The sequence below is a fragment of the Schistocerca americana genome, chromosome 4 (assembly GCF_021461395.2).
Source record: "Schistocerca americana isolate TAMUIC-IGC-003095 chromosome 4, iqSchAmer2.1, whole genome shotgun sequence".
NCBI lineage: Eukaryota > Metazoa > Arthropoda > Insecta > Orthoptera > Acrididae > Schistocerca > Schistocerca americana.
In genome coordinates this window covers 592,876,309-592,901,294 of record NC_060122.1, presented here as the reverse complement: position 1 = coordinate 592,901,294, position 24,986 = coordinate 592,876,309, and the positions used below count along the sequence as shown (strand labels likewise).

General features: G+C 39.8%; 1 protein-coding gene across 4 annotated transcripts in view; it reads right to left on the bottom strand.

Moving 5' to 3' along the window:
• LOC124613192 overlaps positions 1-24,986 on the bottom strand; it is a 409,752-nt gene that overhangs the window by 46,487 nt on the left and 338,279 nt on the right. For all 4 annotated transcript variants that reach the window (XR_006979618.1, XR_006979619.1, XM_047141846.1 and 1 more), the window contains exons 10-13: positions 14,039-14,167; positions 11,294-13,958; positions 5,957-6,052; positions 1,075-1,122 (exon numbers count right to left, since the gene is read on the bottom strand). Coding sequence is in view for 2 of the 4 variants with exons in the window: in XM_047141846.1 (XP_046997802.1) it covers positions 1,075-1,122; positions 5,957-6,052; positions 11,294-13,958; positions 14,039-14,167 (2,938 nt within the window). In the remaining 2 variants the exon portion in view is untranslated. The remainder of the gene's footprint in view (positions 1-1,074; positions 1,123-5,956; positions 6,053-11,293; positions 13,959-14,038; positions 14,168-24,986) is intronic.

Genomic DNA, 24,986 nt, shown 5'->3' with positions numbered 1-24,986 from the left:
AAGTTGTGGCAATGTTGAACGTTGCTTGGAGAAAGGGTCACATGGGCACCAAGGAGAATATTTCACAGAAGATTTTACTATCTCCTGTGAAGAAGAAAACATGATTGGGATTTAATGTCCTGTAAATGATCAGGTACTGAGAGACAGGGCACAAGCTCTGATTGGGAAAAGATGGAGAAGGAAATCTGCTGTCATTCACAAATAAACAATCTCACATTTTTCCCAACATGATTTAGGGACACCATGGAAAATCTAAATTTTGATCAATGGATGGGTGTGTAACTCTACTCAGTCTTAATACAAATCTGGTGTCTTATAATTGCCCATAAGTGCCTGAATCACTAAATGAGCTTTTCTGCTCAAACTGTATCAGAATTAACAGCAGAGGCCAGTATTCATGAGGCAGAAGGGCATTCATTAGCTTTCACCAACTGTAAGAAGCACAAAATTTACTACAATGCTCCGACTATGATAATAGTATGTGACAGATCCATTTCCATGAGCTTGTTGTGAACTGAAAACCTGTGGTTGAGAGAGCTTTCATTGCATAGGGTCTTACACTCTAACAAAAACTCTGTGCCTCTTTACGAATATCATAATTTTTGCCTTTTCTGTATGCCTGTTGTCACACATAGTTTACCAATTGATTTGCATACAAAAGTTATGTTCAGAGAATATTCACATCAGTCTGGTCTCAAACAGATACAAATGGCAAATCCACTCAGACAGAAATCCCATTTGTTCCAGTAAATCCAACATGTATATGAAGTTTAAGAACATCCCATAGGTGCATGGAAAAGGTGGTTCACCTTAATAGTCATTCTCAACATTAGCAAATTCCTTACCTTGAAACAGGATTTTCTTATTGATCTTTGATATCGACAGATAGTCACAGATTCTATTACCTTCAGCATACTTCATTTCAGTGATATAGTGAACAATGGCTACTGTATTTGGCCAGACTGACAGAGAAAGTATTTGCTATTCTGAGTATAAATTCTTCTCAAAAGTACGAACTACAAAGAAAAATAATGTTATTAAAAAATAAATGTATAACTATTTTAAAGGACTTACTGTTCTCTAACACTCTGCTCTGTCTTCTACACTTTGGTGGAGGCGGCCCTGGAATATTTGAAACACTTTACTAACACATTTTATTTTTTTACATAGTAATAGTTACTTTTACTGGGATACTGTGGTCAGTTGTTGAAAAAGAGAGACTAGTCAAATCAATGAACTACAGTGGAACCTAGCTTCATGAGCACCTCTCAAAACGCGCAATTCACATAAAGACTTGCTTCACGAATGATGTATCGCTTAAAGAGTGATGATAATTTATTGTGACATCACCAGCTGTTCATGCCCAGTGGGAGAAACGTTCAACAATATGAACATCTTTCATTATCGGCAGCAGCATATGAACAATGTCTTTAGTACGTACTGCAATCTGGGTTTAGCGCTCTTTTTGCTATCATCTTAGTGCAGCTTGTGATCACACATGTTTTTAAATCTTGTGTTCACTCGTCCCCGAAGGTAAAGCCGCGAGAAGATGACCATAATAGAAAGAAAATTACCTTAGAAATGAAACGTAAAAGCATTGAAAAATGTGAATGTAGTGTGAGCTGATTTAGTGCAAACATACAACTGGTCTAGATCAACTATTTGCACGATCCTCGTCAAGAACATGGAGACAATTAAGGATACAGGTGCTTCAAAGGAAGTGACAAGAGTATGTAAACAAAGGTTTCATATTCTGGACAATGTCAAAAGGTTGCTCCTTATATGGATAAATGAAAAGCAATTGCAAGGTGACACTGCTAATGAGAAGATCATTTATGAGAAGGTGAGAATGATTTTCGCTGACCTCATTAAGACAACGCCAGGATCATCGCAGGCCGAAGAAGTGTTTAAGGGAAGCCGTGGGTGGTTTGAGAAGTTTAAGAGAAGAACTGGCATCTCCAGCATTTTGAGGCACAGGAGGCTGCCAGCTACGACTCAAAGGCAGCAGAAAACTTCATCGGCAACTTCAAGATGCTCGTAGATCCTGAGAGTTATCTGTCGCAACAGGTTTTTAGCTGTGACGAGATGAGTCTATCATGGAAAAAAATGCAGAAGCGTATCTTTATAACAGTGGAGGAGAATGCATTGCCCGATCACTACCCAATGAATGACCGTCTCACACTGATATTCTGTGCCAACACATGTGGCGATCTGAAGATTGAACTGCTGCTCTGCTGCTTTTTTACCATTCAGGAACACCATGAGCCTTCAAGAAGTGTGAAATCCAGAAGAACAGGTTAAATTTGATGTAGTGGCCCAACATCAAGGCTTGGGTGACACATGATCTTTTTTTGTGATTGTATCAATGAAGTGTTTGGTCCTGCGGTGAAAAAATATTTGCTCGAGATGAATCTGCTACTCCCATGTCTTGCTTGTTATGGACAACATTCCTGCCCATTCTCCAGGCCTATAAGTCCACCTCCGTTACTGCAGCCTATGGACAAGTAGATTATTTCTAACTTTCAGAAGCTCTGCACTAAAGCACTCTCCGAGCAGTGCTTTGAGTCGACTGAAGCTACCAATCTCTATCTCAGAGAGTTTTGGAAATGTTACATCAACATTGTTGCCTGTGTCAATATGATTTAAAAGGCATGGGAAGAGGTCACCAAGAAGACTCTTACTTCTGTTTGGAGTGAACTGTTGAATGTGACTCTAAGGCATTTGAATCACTAAATGTAGAGCCTGTAGTCAACAAGATTGTGTCTTTGGCCAGGGACATGGGATTAGAAGTAGATAACAATGATACTGATGAGTTTGTAGGTCACAGACAAGAAGTGACCATCAAAGAGTTATGGAGTTTCAGTGTGTTTCACAGCAAGAAGTTGTGGAGAGGAGTTCAGAAGAGGAGGAGGTGGTAACAACAAAGCAGCAATCTTCTGGTGCAATAAGAGAAATTGTGAAAGCATGGGAATCATCACCCCAATAAAGCAGTGGCTACGCGTGCTATAAATATATTTCACGATCATGCTGTGTTCACATTTTTGCAAATGTTGAAGTGTCGGCAGAAACAAATGACTATAGATAGCTCCCTAGTAAAAAAGAATTAGTTATGTATTGTAATAAAATGCATAATACTGTACATATAATTTTCATTGAATAAATGGCCTGAATAGGATAAAACATGTAGTACTTTTTCTGTATGAAACACATTATCTTATTTTACATTAATTTATATGGGATAAACTGATTTGCTTAATGAATGTTTCAATCTATGAGTAAGATTCTGGAATGAATTACACTCGCTTCACGAAGTTCCACTGTATTGATGTCACAGAGATAGTAAGCAAAATAAATAAATAAAATAAAAATTAAGGTCATTTCTTTTTGTTTATTTCATTTCTCTTCTATTATCAATATACAGACAATCAATAAATGAGATAAGATAGGTATAGTTATTGTGTTAACTTTCTTGGTCAGAAATTTGATATCAATAAAACAATTTGTAATTTTGATTAGTCAGATTATGTCAAAACAAAATTATCTCAAGGAACCTCTTAAAAGGATGGTCATCTTACAAACATGTAAATATGGTAATTAGGTCTGGGTTGATACCAATAGTGTAGAAAGTTCAGGCAGAAGCACTGCTCTTAGAAAAATATTCAAACTTTACTGTCTGTAAAAATCATGTGTACTTCAAAATTTGATCTCGCTTATTTTGGGATTGACAAATCTAATTGAAAGCCTTTTTTTTCATCTTTTCTGAAAATTGTTCAAAAGTTATATTTATTCAAGTTTATTAGCTTCTAAATTGACGTCCTTTCAAAATTTCAATGGTACTGTGTTGCACTCCTGAACTTTTTGATTCTAAAAATGCGTAACATCCCTAGCATAACACATTACTTTATGAAATATAAAAATTTGAAAATTTGAGTTTTCAGAATATTCTTGATGGGCTTTTGCATACTTGAGTGCATGCTAATACTTCCGCAACACAAAACATGAACATCAGTTGTAACTATTTAAGGATGTCCAACCAATGGTTAACCAAAATGACATATTTATCTAATCTGAATCTGTATTATATGTTTTTTCTGTTTTCTATGTTAATATTTAGAAGGTAATGGCTTTATATGTTAAAATTTTGTAATATCTGTTCTATGCACATCTCAAAATAGGTGTAGCGCGCACAGCCATAATCAGTCTGTAACCAGTCATCAATGATTGCATACCCTATGTAATGTTTTGTGTCAATAAGTAATATTTTCAACTCAGTAGGCAGCATACATTAAACCTGTACAAATGTTCGGTTACTCAGTTGTTTAAAGCAAGTTTGCATCTATCAGCGACTGTATAGAGTTCTACGTAATCATCATCTATTATTACCATTTGCATGTGAACTTGCCGACCGGTTACAGAAAAGTGTGAATATTAATCTACAGATGATCAGCACCATGAATCATATTATTACTAAACACGTATAAATGAGAGAGAGAGAAACTTTAATTTCTTTTTCAATCTGTGATTGGCTACTGATGTAAAGAAGACAAACAATGAGCACAAAAGCAGGTCAGTAAAGATCCACAATGAACAGCTTTAAAGTTTCCTGGCCAGAAGATAACTTGTATATTTTGCTACTAACATTTCTTCACAGTACAGTAAGTAATTTCAATGAAAAAGATCTGTTCAATTTGTGAGCAATAATGGACACAAAGACTTACATAAACTTGGCCTGCTTAGCATCAAACCACTGAACTTGAAGAAATGAAAAGCTCTTTCATTCCCGATGGTAAGTTCAGTTGATTTTGTAGTATTGCCTGATGATAATCAAGATATTTTCATGCTGTGATAATGCATTGCAATGTCCTACAATAATTCTAAGTATTAGCATGATGCTAGATGACGGAATGAGCAGGTGAATTTCACATAGGTGATGGGTGTGGAACAATGAAATCTTGAAGTGAAATAGATTCTCTCAGTTCTGGCAATAAATCACAAGATTTATTATTAAATGACAGGTCAGCAATGAAGTAATCTTACCCTATAGTTGATGTTACATTACTTTTAGAGCACCAACTTGCTAGACATTACATTATACAATATACAAAAATATGATTACACCATGTTCCTGAGGTCTTATACTAAGTTTAGAACTGTTGTACCACAAGCCTTGCAAAGGGCCTTCATCTTGCCTCATAACATCAAAAAGATTTATTTTCTGTGTGCAAGTGTTTCACAAATGCACTGACTGCCCCACCTGTTGACTTAATGATGACAACTTATGGTTTCCTGTCCCTGAATTTATTTCTGAAAAAATTCAGATCCATTATAAAAAGATGAAGCTGGCTGATTGTCAACTTCCATCTTAAATGCGACCCTAGTCCACTACTGAAAAAATTATCAAACTCACCAACCAAACTACGTTAAAAAAATCACTGTCTTCAATCACAAATCTTTAGTTTTTCTATTTAAACAGCTCATGTAGATAGATCAGGATAAAAATAATAATACAATGGAAAACAGATACAACTAGAAATTTAAGTAGCATTTGATGTTGATTATAAAAATGATCTGTGTTTTACTAGTGTAAACCCTTTAACTGCTCTGGACGCGTTAATACACGTGCCTTTGAACCTGTCCCTGTGTGCTCTGAACGTGTTTACACGTGCCACCAGTCCTTCTACGCGTAGACACGTTCAGAGTACCAGGTAGAAGGACTGGTACAAACGCGCACACGTTGACACGTATAGAGCAGTTAAAGGGTTAATACATTTTACAGTGCAAAGTACTTTTGTTGTCAATCCATTTTCAGCCAAACTACACACATAAAACAGTATGCAATATGTTTTTACCAGTTTATGGCAGTTACTAAGTGTTGATTCCCTTGCCAACTTAAAATACTGGTATACAATTATATAAAACAGCAGCAGTAAGAAACATATTTTGACTTTGTGCTTACCTTCATCTTCTTTAACAGCTCTACCAGGCGATTTCAAACAATATCTTGTTACCCGATTAACGGTAGTTGACTTCGAAGCTGGCCGTCCTCTACGACCTAGTATACAGTACAGTATAATTAATTTAATTTAAAGTCTTAAAAAATGTCGAGTAAGAGAGAACAATTATTCTGCCAATTACAACCAATGCTATTAACATAGTTACATAGTCAAATTTATAAGACTTTTTGTTTGTTTTTACAAACATACAAGTTTTTATTTCTTCTGTTAATGTGTTACAAATACATGAAAAAACTGAAATCTTACCTCTGAGGTGTATTTCCTTTGCATGTTGGCAACTGTTCTTCCAGATTATGTCATAAAAATTTCAACTGGTTTGCAATAAAAATGCAACTGAAGCCAATTTCATAATTTAACGTTGCAAAGAAAATACACTATAATCTTTTGCTTTCTGTAAATTTTTCCGGTTCTTTTGAATTTCAGTTTACACAAATGCTTCTTTACTGATTTGATTCCTTTTAATAGTATGCATTACTATCTTTTGACATGATTGTAATATTTTAAGGTATACCTTTACATCTTTTCTGAACTCTTGAAACTCCTGCCTTCCTTCTGATATACTAAAAATCGGCACATACTGATGAAATGAATACTTTTGCATTTTTCATTAGCTTTTAGAAAAAGTATTTTATTTCTTTTTTAAATCTATTGCGCTCTACTTTTAAGATTTTTCTTTTTTCATTTTTTATTTGACTGATGATCATCATCCTTATTTGCAGGCTTATAATTAGTGGAGTCCTTTACAATACAACAGTTTCTTAACACAAACAAATTCTAGTTCAGATACCTTTACCAAGTCCTTTCTGTTTAGTAAATACCTACATATATACTTTCATTTGTCATCACTGAATGCACCATTTTGCGTATTTAAACTCCATATTTAAATTAATTTTCAAATAAAAGTGCAGATCAATGCCTCCATAATGTTGTTAACCTAGTCAGAGCAGCTGCTTATGCAAAATTAAAAGATTTACTCTAAAAGGATTTCTGTTTCTCTTGTTACATTTTTATGCAATGCTCGGTTTATTATAAACTCACACCACAGCCTTAGATTTCATACTTTTATATCAAAGTTAAAGGCTGGTACACATACACACTTTTGCCAGCTTTCGTTTCAATGTCTTTCTGCCTATGCTGTTATTAACTTTTTTATTCAAATCTTATACCTCAAAATTTTCAACAAGATGCTCGTTAAATCTAGTTCAACAGAAACAGTATGAGCTGATAAATTATATCACTGAAAGAGTGTTTTATATTGACTAACATCTCTTCTGAAATTTTTTGATTCACAATTTTTTTTTTTTTTTTTTTTTACTTTACTTTGTCCTATCCACCAAATCAGATGTATTTTGTATGCCACATTTTCATTTTCTTCCAAGTCTTCACATAACTTTGGCCTCTGTCGTGATGGGTTTTTCTTTGTTTGCTATTCATAACTTTTTTATATATCTCAATGCTTCGTCCAAATGATTTGTGGTTTAGATATCAGGATGAAATGTCTACTACCAGTACTGTTTCTGCTGCTTTCACTTGATACCGCTCTATTACACTACTGAGATTTTAACTAATTTATGTCATAATGCAAGAATTCTTGACAATTACTCCTGTGACCTAATAGTTTATAATGGTTACTTCTCTGCCACAATTCAGAGTTAAATAGTTGTAGATTATGCAATCATGTTGAAATAACACTGCATCTGTTGTCGACTCTGTTCTCTTCATGTTCGGATGATACTTCTCTTGTTCTTTAGTGATCATATATGAAATTATATATTACGTTTATTCCTGGAACAGCTGTAAAACTCTGGTCTTCTTGTTATGTTCTTCAATTTCTTCAGGTACCACCCAATTCATTCTTCTCAACATTTTACCATTACAGACCCGTTAGTTCTCTGCTACGACCCAGAAGCCACATTGTTATAGAGTATGCAACCATGTTGAAGTAACTGTGTTCAATGTTCTGCATTTCATTAATCAATTTCTTCGATAATTTGCTTTCCTTTTAACTTCAAACTCTCCTTCTACAATCTCTGGAACGTTCCACAGGAATTCAATTTAGCTTGTACATGCTAGCACACTTTAACAACTGCTTTTAGAAAATGATATTAGTCTCTAAACAATATTTGCTGTCTCAGTTTTCTGTAAGTGTTCACACAATAGTCATTTATTATTGAAGGATTTGGAATATGCATTTATTTGATCTGTGTATTTTTCTATCCATTCTTTCCAATAAAAACCATTCTAATCTTGAGGATTATGTTATTTGCAAGTACAATCAACACATTTTATGGTAAGCATAGGAATTCTGTCATTCTCTTTGTATCGTTGTCGTTGCATGGGAATGGTTCCTGGTTAATTGCACTCTGACTAGTCTTAAACAGATTTAAATTAATTTATCAACAAATTCAATATAAATTTTTGCTCAAATTTCTGTAATATTTTCTTGTAAAAATCTCTATGTGAACCACAAAATTTAATTGATACACGAATGAGCAAACTATTGTACAGAAATATCAATAAGCCAGAATTTCTGCGTAACAACAAACTAATTGCTCAGTTATTATCAAAACTAAGGCAGAAATATTAACTAAGGAACATGCTTCACACTTAAATCTGTTGTCAATTTTTGTACAAATGAATGGCCACACAGAATACTGAGATGACACACAATTATAAACATTCCTGATTTACTAGAATATTTTACTGAGACGGAATCACCAACACAAAGAAATTTAATGCTTTCAATTATACCAATCGCTCAAAGAATGTTGAACCATTGTCTGGCTCAACAACCTACGGCAAAATAGAACTTTTTTCATCATCTTCTGCATTACAGAATGACTCTCGTACATTCCCATATCTTGAGATATTTCTCTCAACTTTCATTCTTTACACTCAAAATATCTGCTATTATGTCTTCTATGTGGCTTTTTATTTGAATTCATTTTATCGGTGTATTTCCTGATATCATGTGAGCCTCATGTTGTTATCCAGAGCACTGGATGCACAGATATCTTGGAATTTCTTGATTCGTATACTGCATATTTTGTACGACTATAATATTGTTTCATCCTGTAAGTAGTTGTGGTATTTTTCCTGTATTTCTCACTGTTTAATCAACATCTCTCACACACAGAACAGCTTAAAAATTTGAGCATGTACTGAAGAATGAACTCTTCAGTTTTTTAAATACTACAGAAACATGAAAAGAAGTACTTTTCCTTTGCTATAACACACACAAATAAAATCAAGTTACGATAATCACAGCCACCAATAGTTTCACGCATAAATACTGTGTTTGCTCTTGAAAGTAATGCGAGTGAAAATAAATTGATCCCAGGTCTTTCCTACTGCTAAAAATATTTAAATATTTTGTAAAATCTGTCAACACTTCTTCACACCTTCCATTAGAAAAATATAATAGTTTGATCAGACTTTTCAATACATATGCAACTAAGCTATATAATAACTTTGAAATATCTAATGCGAGAAGTTAACCTAATAACAGTGAAATGCATAATTTATGGTAACAATAACATGACTAACTCCATATGCAAATGAAAACTGCTCAGTATGATAGTGAAAAAGTATCAGACGTATAGGTAGAATTTACAAAATAATCAGTCTTAATATACCAGAAACACTATCAAATTTATACCATGTAACACTTTCTATTCGAGGTATTTAACAATTTCTTTCCAGTTTAAAAAATACAAAACAGTTTATGATACAAATTCAACATTAAAACACCACATCAAATCGTTTCACAGTATTTACTGACTAGGGTTTGATTAACTTTTTGTGAAACATATCCCTGAGCTCATGGAATATGGTTTCCATTGCCTTAATGTAGTATACCTGAACTGTATTTACAAACCATATACATATATTAACACTTAGTTCTTACACCAACTAAGACCTGAATACTATAACACCCTGAATAGGATGATCTAAGTCTTTATTAACAATCTGCTATCTGTTTAAATTTTTGCGCTTCCTTTTATTTTCAAAAGACTTCATGAAATCATCAACAGTTTCAGCTTTCTGTATGACTGATTGATTCCTCGATCTACTTCTTTTACCTGAACTTTTTGAATGACTGTCTGAAGTGTGACACCTCTTTTTCCTTGAACTTTTGTGTGTTTTTGTTTCACTAACTGTGTTTTCATCTTCAACAGATAAATCCAAAATACTATGCTTTGTTGTACTGTACCCTTCTCTTGAAGATAAATAGTCAACTTCACATTTAGGAACTATGTATCTGTTGCTCTCTACAGCCCTCTCTGCATCAGGAGTCCGTTCACTATTCCTCTGGTCCAATAAAACAGAACTTTTGTCGTCTTCTTTCTTCATTGCAGAATAACTGATGTATGTTCCACTCTCTTCAGGTATTTCTTTCAACTGCGCAGGAGTTTTGAACTGTCGTCCTGAATACTCATAATTTACTTGAGAAGAATTGACACTTACAGCTCCGGTAGTATATTCAGATTGATATGACTGAGAATACCTTGGATCTTGACAGGGATTTAACACTTGTCGGTAAGCATATGGAGCTACACTTCTGTGCGAACTATGTTCTACTACAGATGGAGGAACCACACCACGTACATAATGATGCATTATATCTCTTGGAGGTTTTTTGTCTGGCACATCAACAACAATCTCTTCAGGGGGATAGTCTGCAGGAAGCACATTATAGTTTTCAATACGATAAAATTTATTGTTTCCTGGGTATTTGATATATTTTGCAAAACTGTGAACTTTTTCTAGCTCAGCAATACTCATCATTGGTTTTCTGGGATATGATGGAAAACCATCCAATTTTTTGGATTCTTCATGTTCCTCTTTTATTTTTGTTTCTGCTTGAACACGGGCCATAGTTAACCTCTTTTTCAAAGGCAGAGATGAATCTATGTCAGTTTTACATTTTGATTCATATTCATCATTAGGTTTTTCACATTTAACAGATTTGTCTGCTATCAGCGATTCTTCAATTTTTCTCAGCAGCTCCTGGTCCTCTGCTTTCAACTTCTCCATTTCCCTAACCGTATCTGAACTAGTGTATTGTAAAGGACTCTCATAACAATTTAAGCCTGCATTATAATTAGATAAACGTAAGTAGTAATTACTGTAACATTCACTACAGGCACATTCAGGATAGGCTGGCAAAAACTTACTCATTTGTACAGGTGCCGGATAGGTATAAGGATACAGTCCCTGCATAGACAGATTTGTATATGTTAACTTACCACGTGAATTGTTATTTTCCACAAACATACCTCTTTGAGATGGTTTTGGCAGTTCCTTTACAGGTTGTTCTGATACTTTACAAGAATCAGATTCAACACTTGGAAGGCACTCTGCCAATTCTGTATTATATTCAGAAACAGTAACCGTAACACTCTGATACTGGGTGTCTTCAACGCAGTTTTCTTTGATCGGTTCAACACAGTGTTCTTTAACCGTCTCAACACAGTGTTCTTTAACAGTCTCAACACAGTGTTCTCTAACTGTCTCAGTGTTTTCCAGGCTTCTGGGAAGAGCTTTTTCAGTTGATGGTTTTTGAAGAGTTGCTACATCTTCTTCTCTTAGTTCAGGAACTTCTATTCTTTCAGCACAAGGCTGGGTCCTCGTCTCAACATTCACGACAGGTGTATAATTGTCAATGGTCTGAATCTGAGATTCTTCACTGGATGTACTACTAGCAGAACTCAGAGGTGTAGAATTAGCAGTGATGTGTGGCTGAGAAGGTGCTTCCCTAATACTACTAATTTCACAAGCATTACTCTTACTATTAGGGAATGAATCATCTGCTGTTGCACTTTGACGAGTATCATTTTCAATACCATTACATGAAGTATCATTTTCTATACCATTACATAAAGTATCATTTTCAATACCATTATGAGAAGTATCATTTTCAATACCACTATGAGAAGTACCATTTTCAATACGGTTACATGAAGTCTCATTTTCAATACCATTACATGAAGCATCATTTTCAATATTGTTACACGAAGTATCATTCTCAATACCATTACGTGAAGTATCACTTTCAATATCATTACGTGAAGTATCATTTTCAATATCATTACGTGAAGGAGATTCTGCCGCCAATTCTTTATCTTTCACAGTCACACTGACGCAACCAGTGGAAGAAATTACTGCAGTTGGTATGACCTTCCCTCCTGCGCGAAGCCTATTTTTGTCAACATCATCACTCTGTGGTCGAGAATTTTGACATTCGTAATAGTTTTCAGTTTCTTCATCTGTTGAACCCCCATCTCCTTCCATAATCTTTTTGCTTGGTTCTTCTGTTTGTACATTCACAAATGCTGCCTTTGTTGCTGACGAAACTCCACGCAAAATGCATTCTTGTTTCTCCTGTGAAAAATCCTCTTTCGCACTGAAGAAATTATTCATCATGTTATTTAAATAAGCTGTCTCAAATGGATCCAGAGTTTCTGCATCTGAGGAATCATGACTTACATGGGGAGAGGAAGAGAGAGTCATATTGTGTTCAGGCAGATCGCCTAACAGTTCTATTACAAATGCTTCATTTCCAGTATTAAACAAATTATTTCCATTATTAAACAAATTATTTCCAGTATTAAACAAATTATTTCCAGTATTAAACAAATTATCTATGTTGTCTCGTCTAATAAATTCATCTGGCAAAACTTCATCTTCTTCACCATCACATTTAACACCACCCCGTGATGCGAGATCTGACAACATCTGTTCATCAGCATCAATGTCCATTGGAGCTTCATTGTAGAGACTGACTCCTGGAGTACAAACATCAGTTGGCAAAGGAACCTCATTTTTTACAGAAGAGTCACAAACATATGAAACTGTATCTGGTACTTGTGAATTAGCAGTTTGACTTGACACCAAAACAGGGTCCCTAACAACCTTTGGCAATACAATGTCAGTATTTGTAACTTCTGTATGTTTGGTTGCTAATGCTTCATTTTCTGTAGTCACTGGAACCAACTGACTAGATCCTACAGATACATCTGGAAGCTGGATATGTGCTGTCACATCGACTGGTGGACTACTGCTGCTACTTGGTTGTACTACATCTGCCATATCAACAACCTTAACAATAACCCTACGCTGAGTTTCAAAAGCCTCCTCTGATCCAGCACTGTTAACAATATGCACCTGATTCATAGGACTTCGTTCATTTTCTGAGGACACTTTCTTGATTTTGTCTTTGGGCACTGATAAAATAGAAGTTTCATTTGAACTAGCACTATTTACAAGGTCAACCTGGTTCAATGGTTCATTTATTTGTACTATGCTGTCACCTTTTGTTACTGCTAATGAATTTTGCTTGACAATCAATGTTGTTCCTACACAAACACTCTCTTTCTGCAGAGCATCTGTATTTTCAAAACCCTCTTTCTTTCCACTATCAATTTCTTTAACACTGCTGACACTAGTTTCCACTTTAACTTCAACAGTTTCTTTTAAGAGCTGTTTCTCACTCTCTTTATCTGTACCTAATAAATTGTCACATTCATTTGTTTTTATATCTCCCACTGGCACAGGACAAACATTGGAATTCTCTTTTAGTATTTTTTTCTTTTTCGTCTTTTTTGCCTTATCCCCTTTGCAAAGTTTTTTCAGAAGAGAAATATTACTTGCAACACTACTGCCTAGTAACATTTCACCAAACCCCACAATTATTTTCTTTTTTAGTTTTTTCTTTTTCATTTTTTCAGGATTTTCTTCACTTGTGACCTTTTTGTCATCTTTTTTCTTCTTAACTTTCTTTTTAACAGACTTGTCCTTAATTTTCTTCTTTTTGACTACTTGTTCCGTGTTTTGTTTTTCTACTTCTAAATCTTTCAGCTGACTGTTGTTCTCCAATGCAGAACCCACATTGCATATACTTGACCATATGTCATTTATTAAGCTGCCACTTCCTCCACCAATCTGAAATGCACACAAAAAGCCAATTGAGAATTAACTGATCACATGACTCACCACACACTTTTCAATATGTTCAAACTTACGTCCTTTTCATCAAGACCCGTAGGTGAATTGGCACGACCATCCGCATAGAATACAGGTTTGTCAATACTTAAAGCTAATGCCTGTGAGAACCCAGGTTGCTGTGACTCTCTGCAAGTTTTCAGGAAAGCCTGAAACAGCATTCAGTAAAATTTGCAGAAACAAATAAATATGCAACAAGTCTTGCCGACTTCACCACTTCTTGTTCTCAAACATGTTTCAAATTGTCACAACAACAACAATACTCAGGGAACTTAACTTTGCAGAACAATATACCACCATTACACTGCAATCAATTCCAAGGAATTCTGTTACTATGAATTTTCGGAAGAGCCTGCTGTAATGAAATATGCTGTGAGTATTTATGTTACATGGACGACCACCAGCTTGTCTTTTGAGTATAAACGGCACAAAAAGTTAAATTCTGAAATGCACTAGCAGATAACAAACTAAACAGTATAAGAGGAGGAGGAAAATAGTGTTTAACGTCCCATCGACAACAAGGTCATTAGAGACGGAGCACAAGCTCGGATTAGGGAAGGATGGGGAAGGAAATCGGCCGTGCCCTTTCAAAGAAACCATCCTGGCATTTGCCTGAAGTGATGTAGGGAAATCACGGGAAACCTAAATCAGGATGGCCGGACGTGGGATTGAACCGTCGTCCTCCCGAATGCGAGTCCAGTGTGCTAACCACTGCGCCACCTCGCTCAACAGTATAAGAGAGCCTACTGTTGAGATATGATGACAGAATACAAAGCAAAGGGCAACAACCTACATATATACAAGCAACTATGCATTAGCAAATGCAGTGTGCTGTTTGTATAAATCCAGTTCCTTTACCATTACGTGTTTGGCTTTCACATTTCATACAGCAAGGTCATTAGAGACATACTCACATTCGCTCAGATCTGACAAATAGTGTCGAACAAATTGTTTAGTCAAGGCACTGAGTCACTTGAACAGACACAAAGAAACTACTGAAATGTAAATAATGATGGTCTTGCAAATTTTACCAGTTTATATGCCATCTATAAATCATTTTGAAACAACACTATTTCATTCTTTGTGGAAAAAAGCAATGTGTACAAGGCCTAATGATACATCGCAATTAAATAATGTACAGAACACAATTTCATTTTGCATCACAGCAAGTTAGCGCAGCACAGTACAACTCCTGCAAAGAAATCAGCAACTGCACAGAAATGAGGTAGCTAGACTTTTATGCTTGTTTCCTGAAAATATTTATAATGAGCAGTCAAATGAAAACATGTCAGATGGAAAAAAGGTAAACTGTTTATTATTTCAAAAGTAATCACCATAATTGTTAATACACGTATCTCACTGCGAGGCAAGGCGATCAATACCTTTATGGAAAAATATCAGAGGTTGCCTACAGTACCATGTTGTACCCATCTGTGCATGTCTTCATCCAAAGGAAATCAATGGGCACAAACGTCTTTCTTCAGGGCTCCAAAAATAAGGATATCACATGGGGAAGATTGAAATTGTGTGGAGGATATGTAGAGGCTTCCCTGTTAAACTTCTGCAGCATATTCAAATCACTCTCTGCAACACATGGGCAGGTTCATCTTGTCTCACAGTGGGATAATTGACTTAACTGTTATGGAGATTACTTCTGAAATAATAAACAGTTTACTTACTATTTTCCAAGTCTTATTTCCACATGACTGCCCCTTATATCATCTGGAAAAGAATAATAAAATGAAAAAATAAACAAATAAAAATTAAATACCAGCAATGATTTCCTCCTTCGAAGTAAAACTAAATAAATAAATTCACCATCTCCTACACTTTACTGTGAATATCTCTTTGAAAATTGTTGATGCAATGTTTCCAAGATATTGCCACAGCAACATAAATACTTTAAGGAAATAAAAAAATTACACAGAACTGACATAAGTGTCGCATGTACCAGGATACCAGAAAGAGTAGAACACTGTAAATAAAACAGAATGCTACAAAAACCACTTTACAGAAACTTTTGTGTGTTATAACGGAAATTTCAACAGTATTTGCCTCAGTTACCAATATTTTGAAATTCAAGAGAAAACACACCAAAGTGCTGCGAAAGGGGGTATCAGGAGAAAACCAAAACAAACTGATGAAATCAGTGACCAACCAACAGATTTACCATAAAGAAAACATATTAAACTGCAGACAGGCACAACTAAAAAACACTTACATAAAGCTTTTGGCCACAGCCTTCGTCAGCAAAAGATAAACACACACCATTCATACATACAAGCAAACACCCCCCATGCACACATGACCGCCAACTACAGAATCTCAGGCTGGAATGCAACTATCATGTGGGATGCAAGCAGCAATCTGGAGAGGGCGAGAAAGGGGAAAGGATAATAGTATACGGGTGGGGAGAGAGATTAATGTCATCTGGCGAAGTGTTAGGTACTATAATGCCAACAGGCGCAGTGTCAGGAGGTTGTGGGGCAGTGAGGTGGGGAGAAACAGGAGTGAAAAGGAGAGGAGTGGTGGGAAATGTGCATTGGCAGAGGGCAGCAAACAAAGAGAGTGGGAGATGAGAACGAGGAGGAGATGATAGGACAGAGAGGATGGAAACTGTTGGGTAGAGGATATGGCAACAGTATGTATGTTACCATAGGTTGAGGCCGAGATAACAATTACCCAAGGGAAAGAAGAAAACAAACAAGACGTACAGCACCAGCACAATAACAGGAGAAAGGAAGAACAAGAAAAACGACATGACAACAAACAGTACAAAGGACAAAACAGGACAAGAAAACCACAGAGAGACGCACGAAACAGGGAGAAGGGATTAAAAACAAGAAAACAGATTACCATGGCTGGCTGACCATGAGAAAAAAAAGGAGAGGCCAGCCAAAAACCTTCACTCTAAAAGACAGGGTGGAGGAGACAGAGGAACAAAGGACACACACTAAAACTCAGATCAAATGATAAAAGCCACCCTCGCAAATAAAACTTAAAACTAAAGCTGCTGTTGAGGCATTGTCACCCAACACCGAAGGTGTGGTGCTGCGAAAGTTAAAAGTCCACCGCAGAGCAGCTAAAAGTGGGCAGTCCAGAAAGAGGTGGACAACTGTCATTTGGGAGCCACAGCAACACTGAGATGGGTCCTCGTGCCGAAGGAGGTAACCATGTGTGAGCCACGCATGGCCAATGCGGAGCAAATGAAGGACAACTGATTCCCTGTGACAAGCCTCCACTTCCACACATTCGCAGTCTCCTTAATGACACGCAGTTTGTTGTGCATGCTGTTATGCCATTCCAACTCCAAAAGCCGAAAAACCTTGTGGCGTAAGACAGAACGCAGGTAAGTTTCAGAGGTGCCCATCTCCAGGAGCAGTTTCCTTGAAGACTGTTTTGCCAGCCTGTCAGCGAGTTTGTTGCCTGGGATTCCGACGTGTCCTGCGGTCCACACAAATGCCACTGAACGACAGGACCATTCCAGGGCAGAGATAAGACTCCTGGATGTTTGCTACCAAAGGATGGTCGATAGCCTGTAAGCTGCTCAGGGAGTCACAACAGATAAGAACCAACTCACCAGAAGAAGAACGGATTTACTGAAGTGCACGAGATACGGCCACAAACTCTGCAGTGAATACATTGCAACCAGCGGGCAAAGAATGCTGTTCAATATGGCCTCTGTGGACATAGGCAAAGCCAACATTACCATCAGCCATTGAGCCGTCGGTGTAAACAACTTCAGAGCCCCGGAACACGTCAAGAATTGAGAGGAAGTGACAGTGGAGAGCAGCGCGGTTAACGGACTCCTTAGGACCATGAAAAAGGTCCAGACAAAGCTTCAGCCAAGGTGTACACCATGGAGGTGTACTTGAACGGACCTCAAGCAGAGGTGGTGAAGGAAAGGACTCCAGTTCGGAGGGAAGGGATCGCACGTGAACCAGAATTGTGAGCCCTGACCTGGGTCCCTGATGCGGGAGATGAACTGCCGCAGGTGGGAAAAGGTGACGGTAATTCGGATGCTCGGGAGAATTACGAATGTGTGAAACATAACTGGCGAGCAGTTGTGCACGTCGGATCCGCATGGAGGGACCCGGCCTCCACCAGGACACTGGTCACCGGACTTGTTCTAAAAGCTCCTGTTGCTAGGCGAACGTCACAGTGGTGCACTGTGTTGAGTAAACCCAACACTGAGGGCGCCACCGAACTGTAAACCAGGCTCCCATTGTCAAGGAGGGATCGAGCAAGGGCTCTGTAGAGCTGCAGCAGCATAGAGTGATCTGCACCCCAGTTGGTGTTGCTCAGGCAGTAGAGATCATTGAGGCGCTGCCAGCACTCCTGCTTAAGCTGACAAGGTGAGGTAGCCAATTCAACCGGGCATCGAAAACCAGTCCTAAGAATCGATACGTCTCCACAATAGTGAGTGGATCTTCATTAAGATAAAGTTCAGGTTCCGGACGAATGGTACGACGCCGACAGAAGTGCATGACACACGACTTCACAGCTGAAAATTGGAAGCCGTGGGCTACAGCCCATGTCTGCGTCTTGTGAATGGCTCCCTGAAGGCGCCACTCAGCAACACCAGTACTGGAGGAGCAATACAAAATGCAGAAGTCATCTGCATACAGGGAATGGGGGACTGACGGTCCTATAGCTGCTGCTATGTCGTTAATGCCCACCAATAATAGAGATACACGCAATATGGAGCCCTACAGAGTGCCATTCTCCTGAATACTGGGGAAACTATGGGAGGCACCAACTTGGACATGGAAAGTACAAAGCGACCGGAAGTTGTGGATAAAAATTGGGAGCGGTCCCTGGAGATCCCACTCATACAATGTGGTAAGCATATGATGTTGCCAGGTCGTGTTGTATGCTTTACATAAGTCAAAAAAGACGGCAACCAGGTGTTCGCGTCTGGAAAAGGCGTTCGGATGGCAGACTCAAGGGATACAAGATTATCAGTGGTAGAGCGACCCTGCCGAAAGCCACCCAGACATGGAGCCAGGAGGAAGTGTAACTCCAGGACCCAACCCAACTACCGACACAGCATACATTCGAGCAACTTACAGAGAACATCGGTGAGGCTGATGGACTGATAGCTATCCACATGAAGTGGATTTTTACTGGGTTTTAGCAACGGAATGATGGTGCTCTCCCGCCATTGCGATGGGAAGACACCATCGCACCAGATCCGGTTGAAGATGCCGAGGAAATGTCGCTTGTAGTCAGATGAGAGATGTTTAATCATCTGAATGTGGATCCGATCCGGCCCAAAAGCTGTGTTGGAACAATGTGCAAGAGTGCTGAGGAGCTTCCACTGTGTAAAAGGGGGATTATAGGGTTCACTGTAGTGTGTAGAGAACGAGAGGGCTTTCCTTTCCATCTGCTGTGTGAGGGTGCGAAAGGGTGGGGTGGGGGGTTGTTCTCTGAAGCAGAGGCTAGAGCATAGTGGTCAGCAAAGTGCTCGGCAATCGCGTTTGTTTCAGCAGAAAACACCCCATTGATGTTAATGCCAGGGACACCTGTTGGGTTCTGATACCCAAAAAGATGTCCGATTTCTGTCCAGACTTGGGAAGGTGACGTATGGCACACAATGGTTGACACCCACCTCTCCCAACACTCCTGTTTCCATCATTTTATAAGCAGCTGAACGCGGGCACGGAGCCACTTAAAGGCTATTAGGTGCTCTAGGGAAGGATGCCACTTATGTTTCTGTAGAGCTCGCCGACGGTCTTTAATTGCCTCAGCAACTTCCGCCGACCACCAAGGGACTGTCTTTCGCCGGGGGCACCCTAGAGAACGAGGGATCGCGTTGTAGTGACCTGCTCAATCACATCATCAATGGCACCACATGGGGAGATTCAACGGTGACAGGAGAGGTGAAGGCTACCCAGTCTACATTGTTTAAAGCCAATCTGGGCAGGTGTCCGTGGAAACGATGCCGGGGGAGTGACAGGAAGATGGGGAAGCGGTCACTACCACACAGGTTGTCATGTGCTCTCCCGTGGATAGAGGGGAGAAGTCCAGGGCTGCAAATCGATAAATCAATGGCCGAATAACTACCATGAGCCACACTGAAATGTGTGGTGGCCCCAGTATTTAAGAGGCAGAGACTGAGTTGGGACAGTGAATTTTCGACATCTCTGCCACAGCCAGTAAGCATGGTGCTACCCCACAAGGGGTTATGGGCATTAAAATCTCCCAAAAGCGCCAAAGGATTGTTGTTGTTGTGGTCTTCAGTCCTGAGACTGATTTGATGCAGCTCTCCATGCTACTCTATCCTGTGCAAGCTTCTTCATTTCCCAGTACCTACTGCAGCCTACATCCCTCTGAATCTGCTTAGTGTATTCACCTCTTGGTCTCCCTCTACGATTTTTACCCTCCGCACTGCCCTCCAATACTAAATTGGTGATCCCTTGACGCCTCAGAACATGTCCTACCAACCGATCCCTTCTTCTAGTCAAGTTGTGCCACAAGCTCCTCTTCTCCCCAATTCTATTCAATACCTCCTCATTAGTTATGTAATCTATCCATCTAACCATCTAATCTTCAGCATTCTTCTGTAGCACCACATTTCGAAAGCTTCTATTCTCTTCTTGTCTAAACTATTTATTGTCCTCGTTTCACTTCCTTACATGGCTACACCCCGTACAAATACTTTCAGAAACGAAACGACTTCCTGACATTTAAATCTATACTCGATGTTAACAAATTTTTCTTCTTCAGAAACGCTTTCCTTGCCATTGCCAGTCTACATTTTATATCCTCTCTACTTCGACCATCATCAGTTATTTTGCTCCCCAAATAGCAAAACTCATTTACTACTTTAAGTGTCTCATTTCCTAATCTAATCCCTTCAGCATTCTCGTTTTGCTTTTGTTGATGTTCATCTTGTATCCTCCTTTCAAGACACTGTCCATTCCGTTCAACTGCTCTTCCAAGTCCTTTGCTGTCTCTGACAGAATTACAATGTCATTGGTGAACCTCAAAGTTTTTATTTCTTCTCCATGGATTTTAATACCTACTCCGAACTTTTCTTTTGTTTCCTTTATTGCTTGCTCAATATACAGATTGAATAACATCGGGGATAGGCGACAACCCTGTCTCACGCCCTTCCCAACCACTGCTTCCCTTTCATACCCCTCGACTCTTGTAACTGCCATCTGCTTTCTATACAAATTGTAAATAGCCTTTCGCTCCCTGTATTTTACCCCTGCCACCTTCAGAATTCGAAAGAGAGTATTCCAGTCAACATTGCCAAAAGCTTTCTCCAAGTCTACAAATGCTAGAAACGTAGGTTTGCCTTTCCTTAATCTTTCTTCTAAGACAAGTCATAGGGCCAGTATTGCCTCACGTGTTCCAACATTTCTACGGAATCCAAACTGATCTTCCTCGAGGTCGGTTTCTATCAGTTTTTCCATTCGTCTGCAAAGAATTCGCGTTAGTATTTTGCAGCTGTGACTTATTAAACTGATAGTTCGGTAATTTTCACATCTGTCAACACCTGCTTTCTTTGGGATTGGAATTATTATATTCTTCTTGAAGTCTGAGGGTATTTTGCCTGTCTCATACATCTTGCTCAACAGATGGTAGAGTTTTGTCAGGACTGGCTCTCCCAAGGCTGTCAGTAGTTGTGATGGAATGTTGTCTACTCCGGTGGCCTTGTTTTGACTCAGGTCTTTCAGTGCTCTGTCAAACTCTTCAAACAACCTGTCAAACAAAGGTTTAGGGAGCTGATAAATCAGTGCAGCCAATACGTTCTGGCGTACCGCACCATCTGGAGGGAGATATACGTTGCCCAGTTATTTCCTGCATCGTCCATTTCCTGACAGCCACAGCTTCAAGAGGAGTTCAAAGGGGCACAGGTTCACTACATACCGAGTTCAGGACATAAACGCGAACTCCACCTGACACTCTAGTATATTCGCTATGCTTCTTGTAATATCCGCTGTAGCCGTGAATGGCAGGCGTCCGCATTGCTGGAAACCAGGTTGCCTGGAGGGCAATGCAGAAAGCAGGTGTAAAGCTTAACAGTTGCCGTAGCTCAGCCAAGTCGTGGAAAAAACCACTGCAATTCCACTGGAGGATGATGTGATCGTGACACTGTGAAGGCATGAAACACTCAACGAGGCAGTTTATGCCTCAGGGTCAACTGCTGCCACCAACTTATTTCCTGAACAGACTTTATTCATTGTGTCTGAGGTTCTGGCGAGATCTAGGCCCTCAGCTGATGCCAGAATCTTCACTTCATCCTCAGACACAGAGCTTGCAGGCATCGGTGGTGTGGGTGCAACCACAATTCCCTTGGTCTTGGGGGGTCTTCTTTCTGGATTTCTCTCGATGATCCTTGGAGTTTCTCTGGCTGGGATGGCTTCACTGATTCAGTCTCTGGGATGGAGGATGATCATGAAGCTTTATGACCAGCTGCTTTTGGGCACTTCAGCCACTGGCAGGTGTCCTCTTTCCCACCAGCAGAAACCTGGGAACGGAGTGACCCAAGGGACTGCTTTCCTAGTGTGAGGAGCCGAAGAAGACTTACACTGCTCCGGCTGAGAAGTGGGCACTGGTGACCCCATGGTGGGGGGCCAGTGCTCCTGAGGTAGGTGGTGCAGGAGCAACAGGGAGGGAAGTGCCCCCCGCCATCAAGGGGGCAGGTGTAGTCTTCTGGCTCTGAGAGCCGACTGGAACTCATGGAAATGATGGGGCTACAACTGTTCTTGTAGCGGCAGCATAAGAGGAGGTCACAGCCATAGGATATAGGCGCTCAAATTTCCTCTTAGCCTCAGTGCAGGTCAGTCGGTCCAGGGTATTTTATTCCACGATTTTACTTTCTCACTGTAAAATCCTGCAGACTGATGAGCAAGGGGAATGATGCTCTCCACAGTTGACACAGATGGGAGGAGGGTCACATGGGAGTATTGGGATGGGACGGACATCCACAATCTCGACATGTGATGCTTGAAGTACAGCGGGAAGACATATGGCCGAACTTTCAGCACTTAAAGCACCGCATTGGGGGAGGGATATATATCTTGACTTCATGGCAGTAGACCGTCACTATGACCTTCTTGGGTAATGTGCCACCCTCGAGGGCCAAGATGAAGGCACCAGTGGCAAGCTGATTATCCCTCGGACCCTGATGAATGTGCCAGACTAAATGAACTCCTCAGCGCTCTAAGTTGGCACGCAGCTCATCGTCAGACTACAAAAGAAGGTCCCTGTGGAATATAATACCCTGGACCATATTTGAGGTCTTATGAGGCGTGATGGTAACAGGAACATTCCCCAACATGTCACAAGTGAGTAATGCCCGTGACTGGGCAGAGGATGCCGTTTTTATCAAGACTGACCCTGACCGCATTTTGGACAAGCCCTCCACCTCCCCAAACTTGTCCTCTAAATGCTCTACAAAAAACTGAGGCTTTATCGAGACAAATGAGTCCCCATCAGCTCTCCTACATACAAGGTACCAGGGCAAATAAGGTTTGTTGCCATCCTTAGCCTGGTGTGCCTCCCATGGTGTGGCCAGGGAGGGGAACAATTTAGGATCATACTTCCTTGCATTGTACTGAGACTTGGAACGCTTAGAGACTGCTGGCGTTTGATCATCAACAAGTGATGACATGGTACACTTCATCGCGCATCGTCTGCCCTGATGCCACCCACTCCAACCAGGGGGCCTCCCCATGGGTGCCACCAAGCAGCAGCAAAGGCCACATGGCAGGACGGTCATTGCCGGGAGTCCCAATGCCCCAGGATGACGGGCATACACTCCTTGGCACCTGTGGGGAGTTAAACAGTGCAGGCATCAGCAGAGCGATCCCTGCGTAGTCAGGGGGCTACAACCAACAGTGTACATGGCGGTCCCACCAACAGACTGGCTACTGTGATGGATATAAGGTGCAAAGAATTCCATGGTCATTGTCGGCGCAGAAAACGACACTGCATAGTGGGTGGAGGAAAACACATACAGGAAGGCATCCTCATCCAAGAGATGAAGGATGAGAAGGACTGCAATGCCTTGACGAGAAAGTGGGCTAAAGATCTCAATGCAGATGATGGACACGATGCACCATGCAAGGCGCCCTTCCCGAGTTGGCTTGCTCTTCAAGAAAATTTTGAAAAATGGAAGTAAAACCCTACAGGGGACAATCACATAAAGGTCGAAAGGTGTGAGACTCCTCTCAGTTGCCTCTTACGACAAACAGGAATACCTCGGGCCTATTCTAACCCCTGACCCGCAGGGGGAACTGGTGGTAGAGGAAATAATCCGATTGCTTGGGTAGTGAAGCAGTCATTGAAATCAAGTTTGTATGTTCAGCTATTGCGCCACATGGTAGTCTGCTTTGCTCTTGGTCACAGTTTGGCAGTGGCTGTTCATCTTGGTGGACAGCTGGTTGGTAGTCATACAAACACAAAAATATGTGCAATGACTGCAGCATAGCCAGTAAATGATGTGGTATCTTTGAAAGCAGCCATGTCTTTTAGAAGCTGTGCTGCAATCATTGCACAGCTTTTTGTATTGGTATTGGCCCACCATTCACTGCTCCTCTCCTTTTTTGCTCCTTTTTACCCCACTGAACAACCTTCTGACACTGCGCCTGTTGGCGTTCTAGACCCTGCACACTCTACCATACAGCATCATCTCTCTCCCCACCCATATACTACTATCCTTTTCTCTTTCCCTTCATCCACCCCATCCTGACTGCTGCTTGCATCCATCCCAAGTGATATTTGAATTTCGGCCTGTGATGCTGGAGTTGGCTGTCATGAGTGCACAAGGTGTGCTTGCTTGTGTGTATGAATGGCGTGTGTTAATTTTTTGCTGATGAAGACTATGGTCAAAAGGTTCATGAAGTGTATTTAATTGTGCCTGCCTGCAACATAATGTATCTTCTTTATGGTGTAGCCATCTATCTTTTCCTACATTGTTAACATTCCTATCTGGAGTTAACATTCCTATCT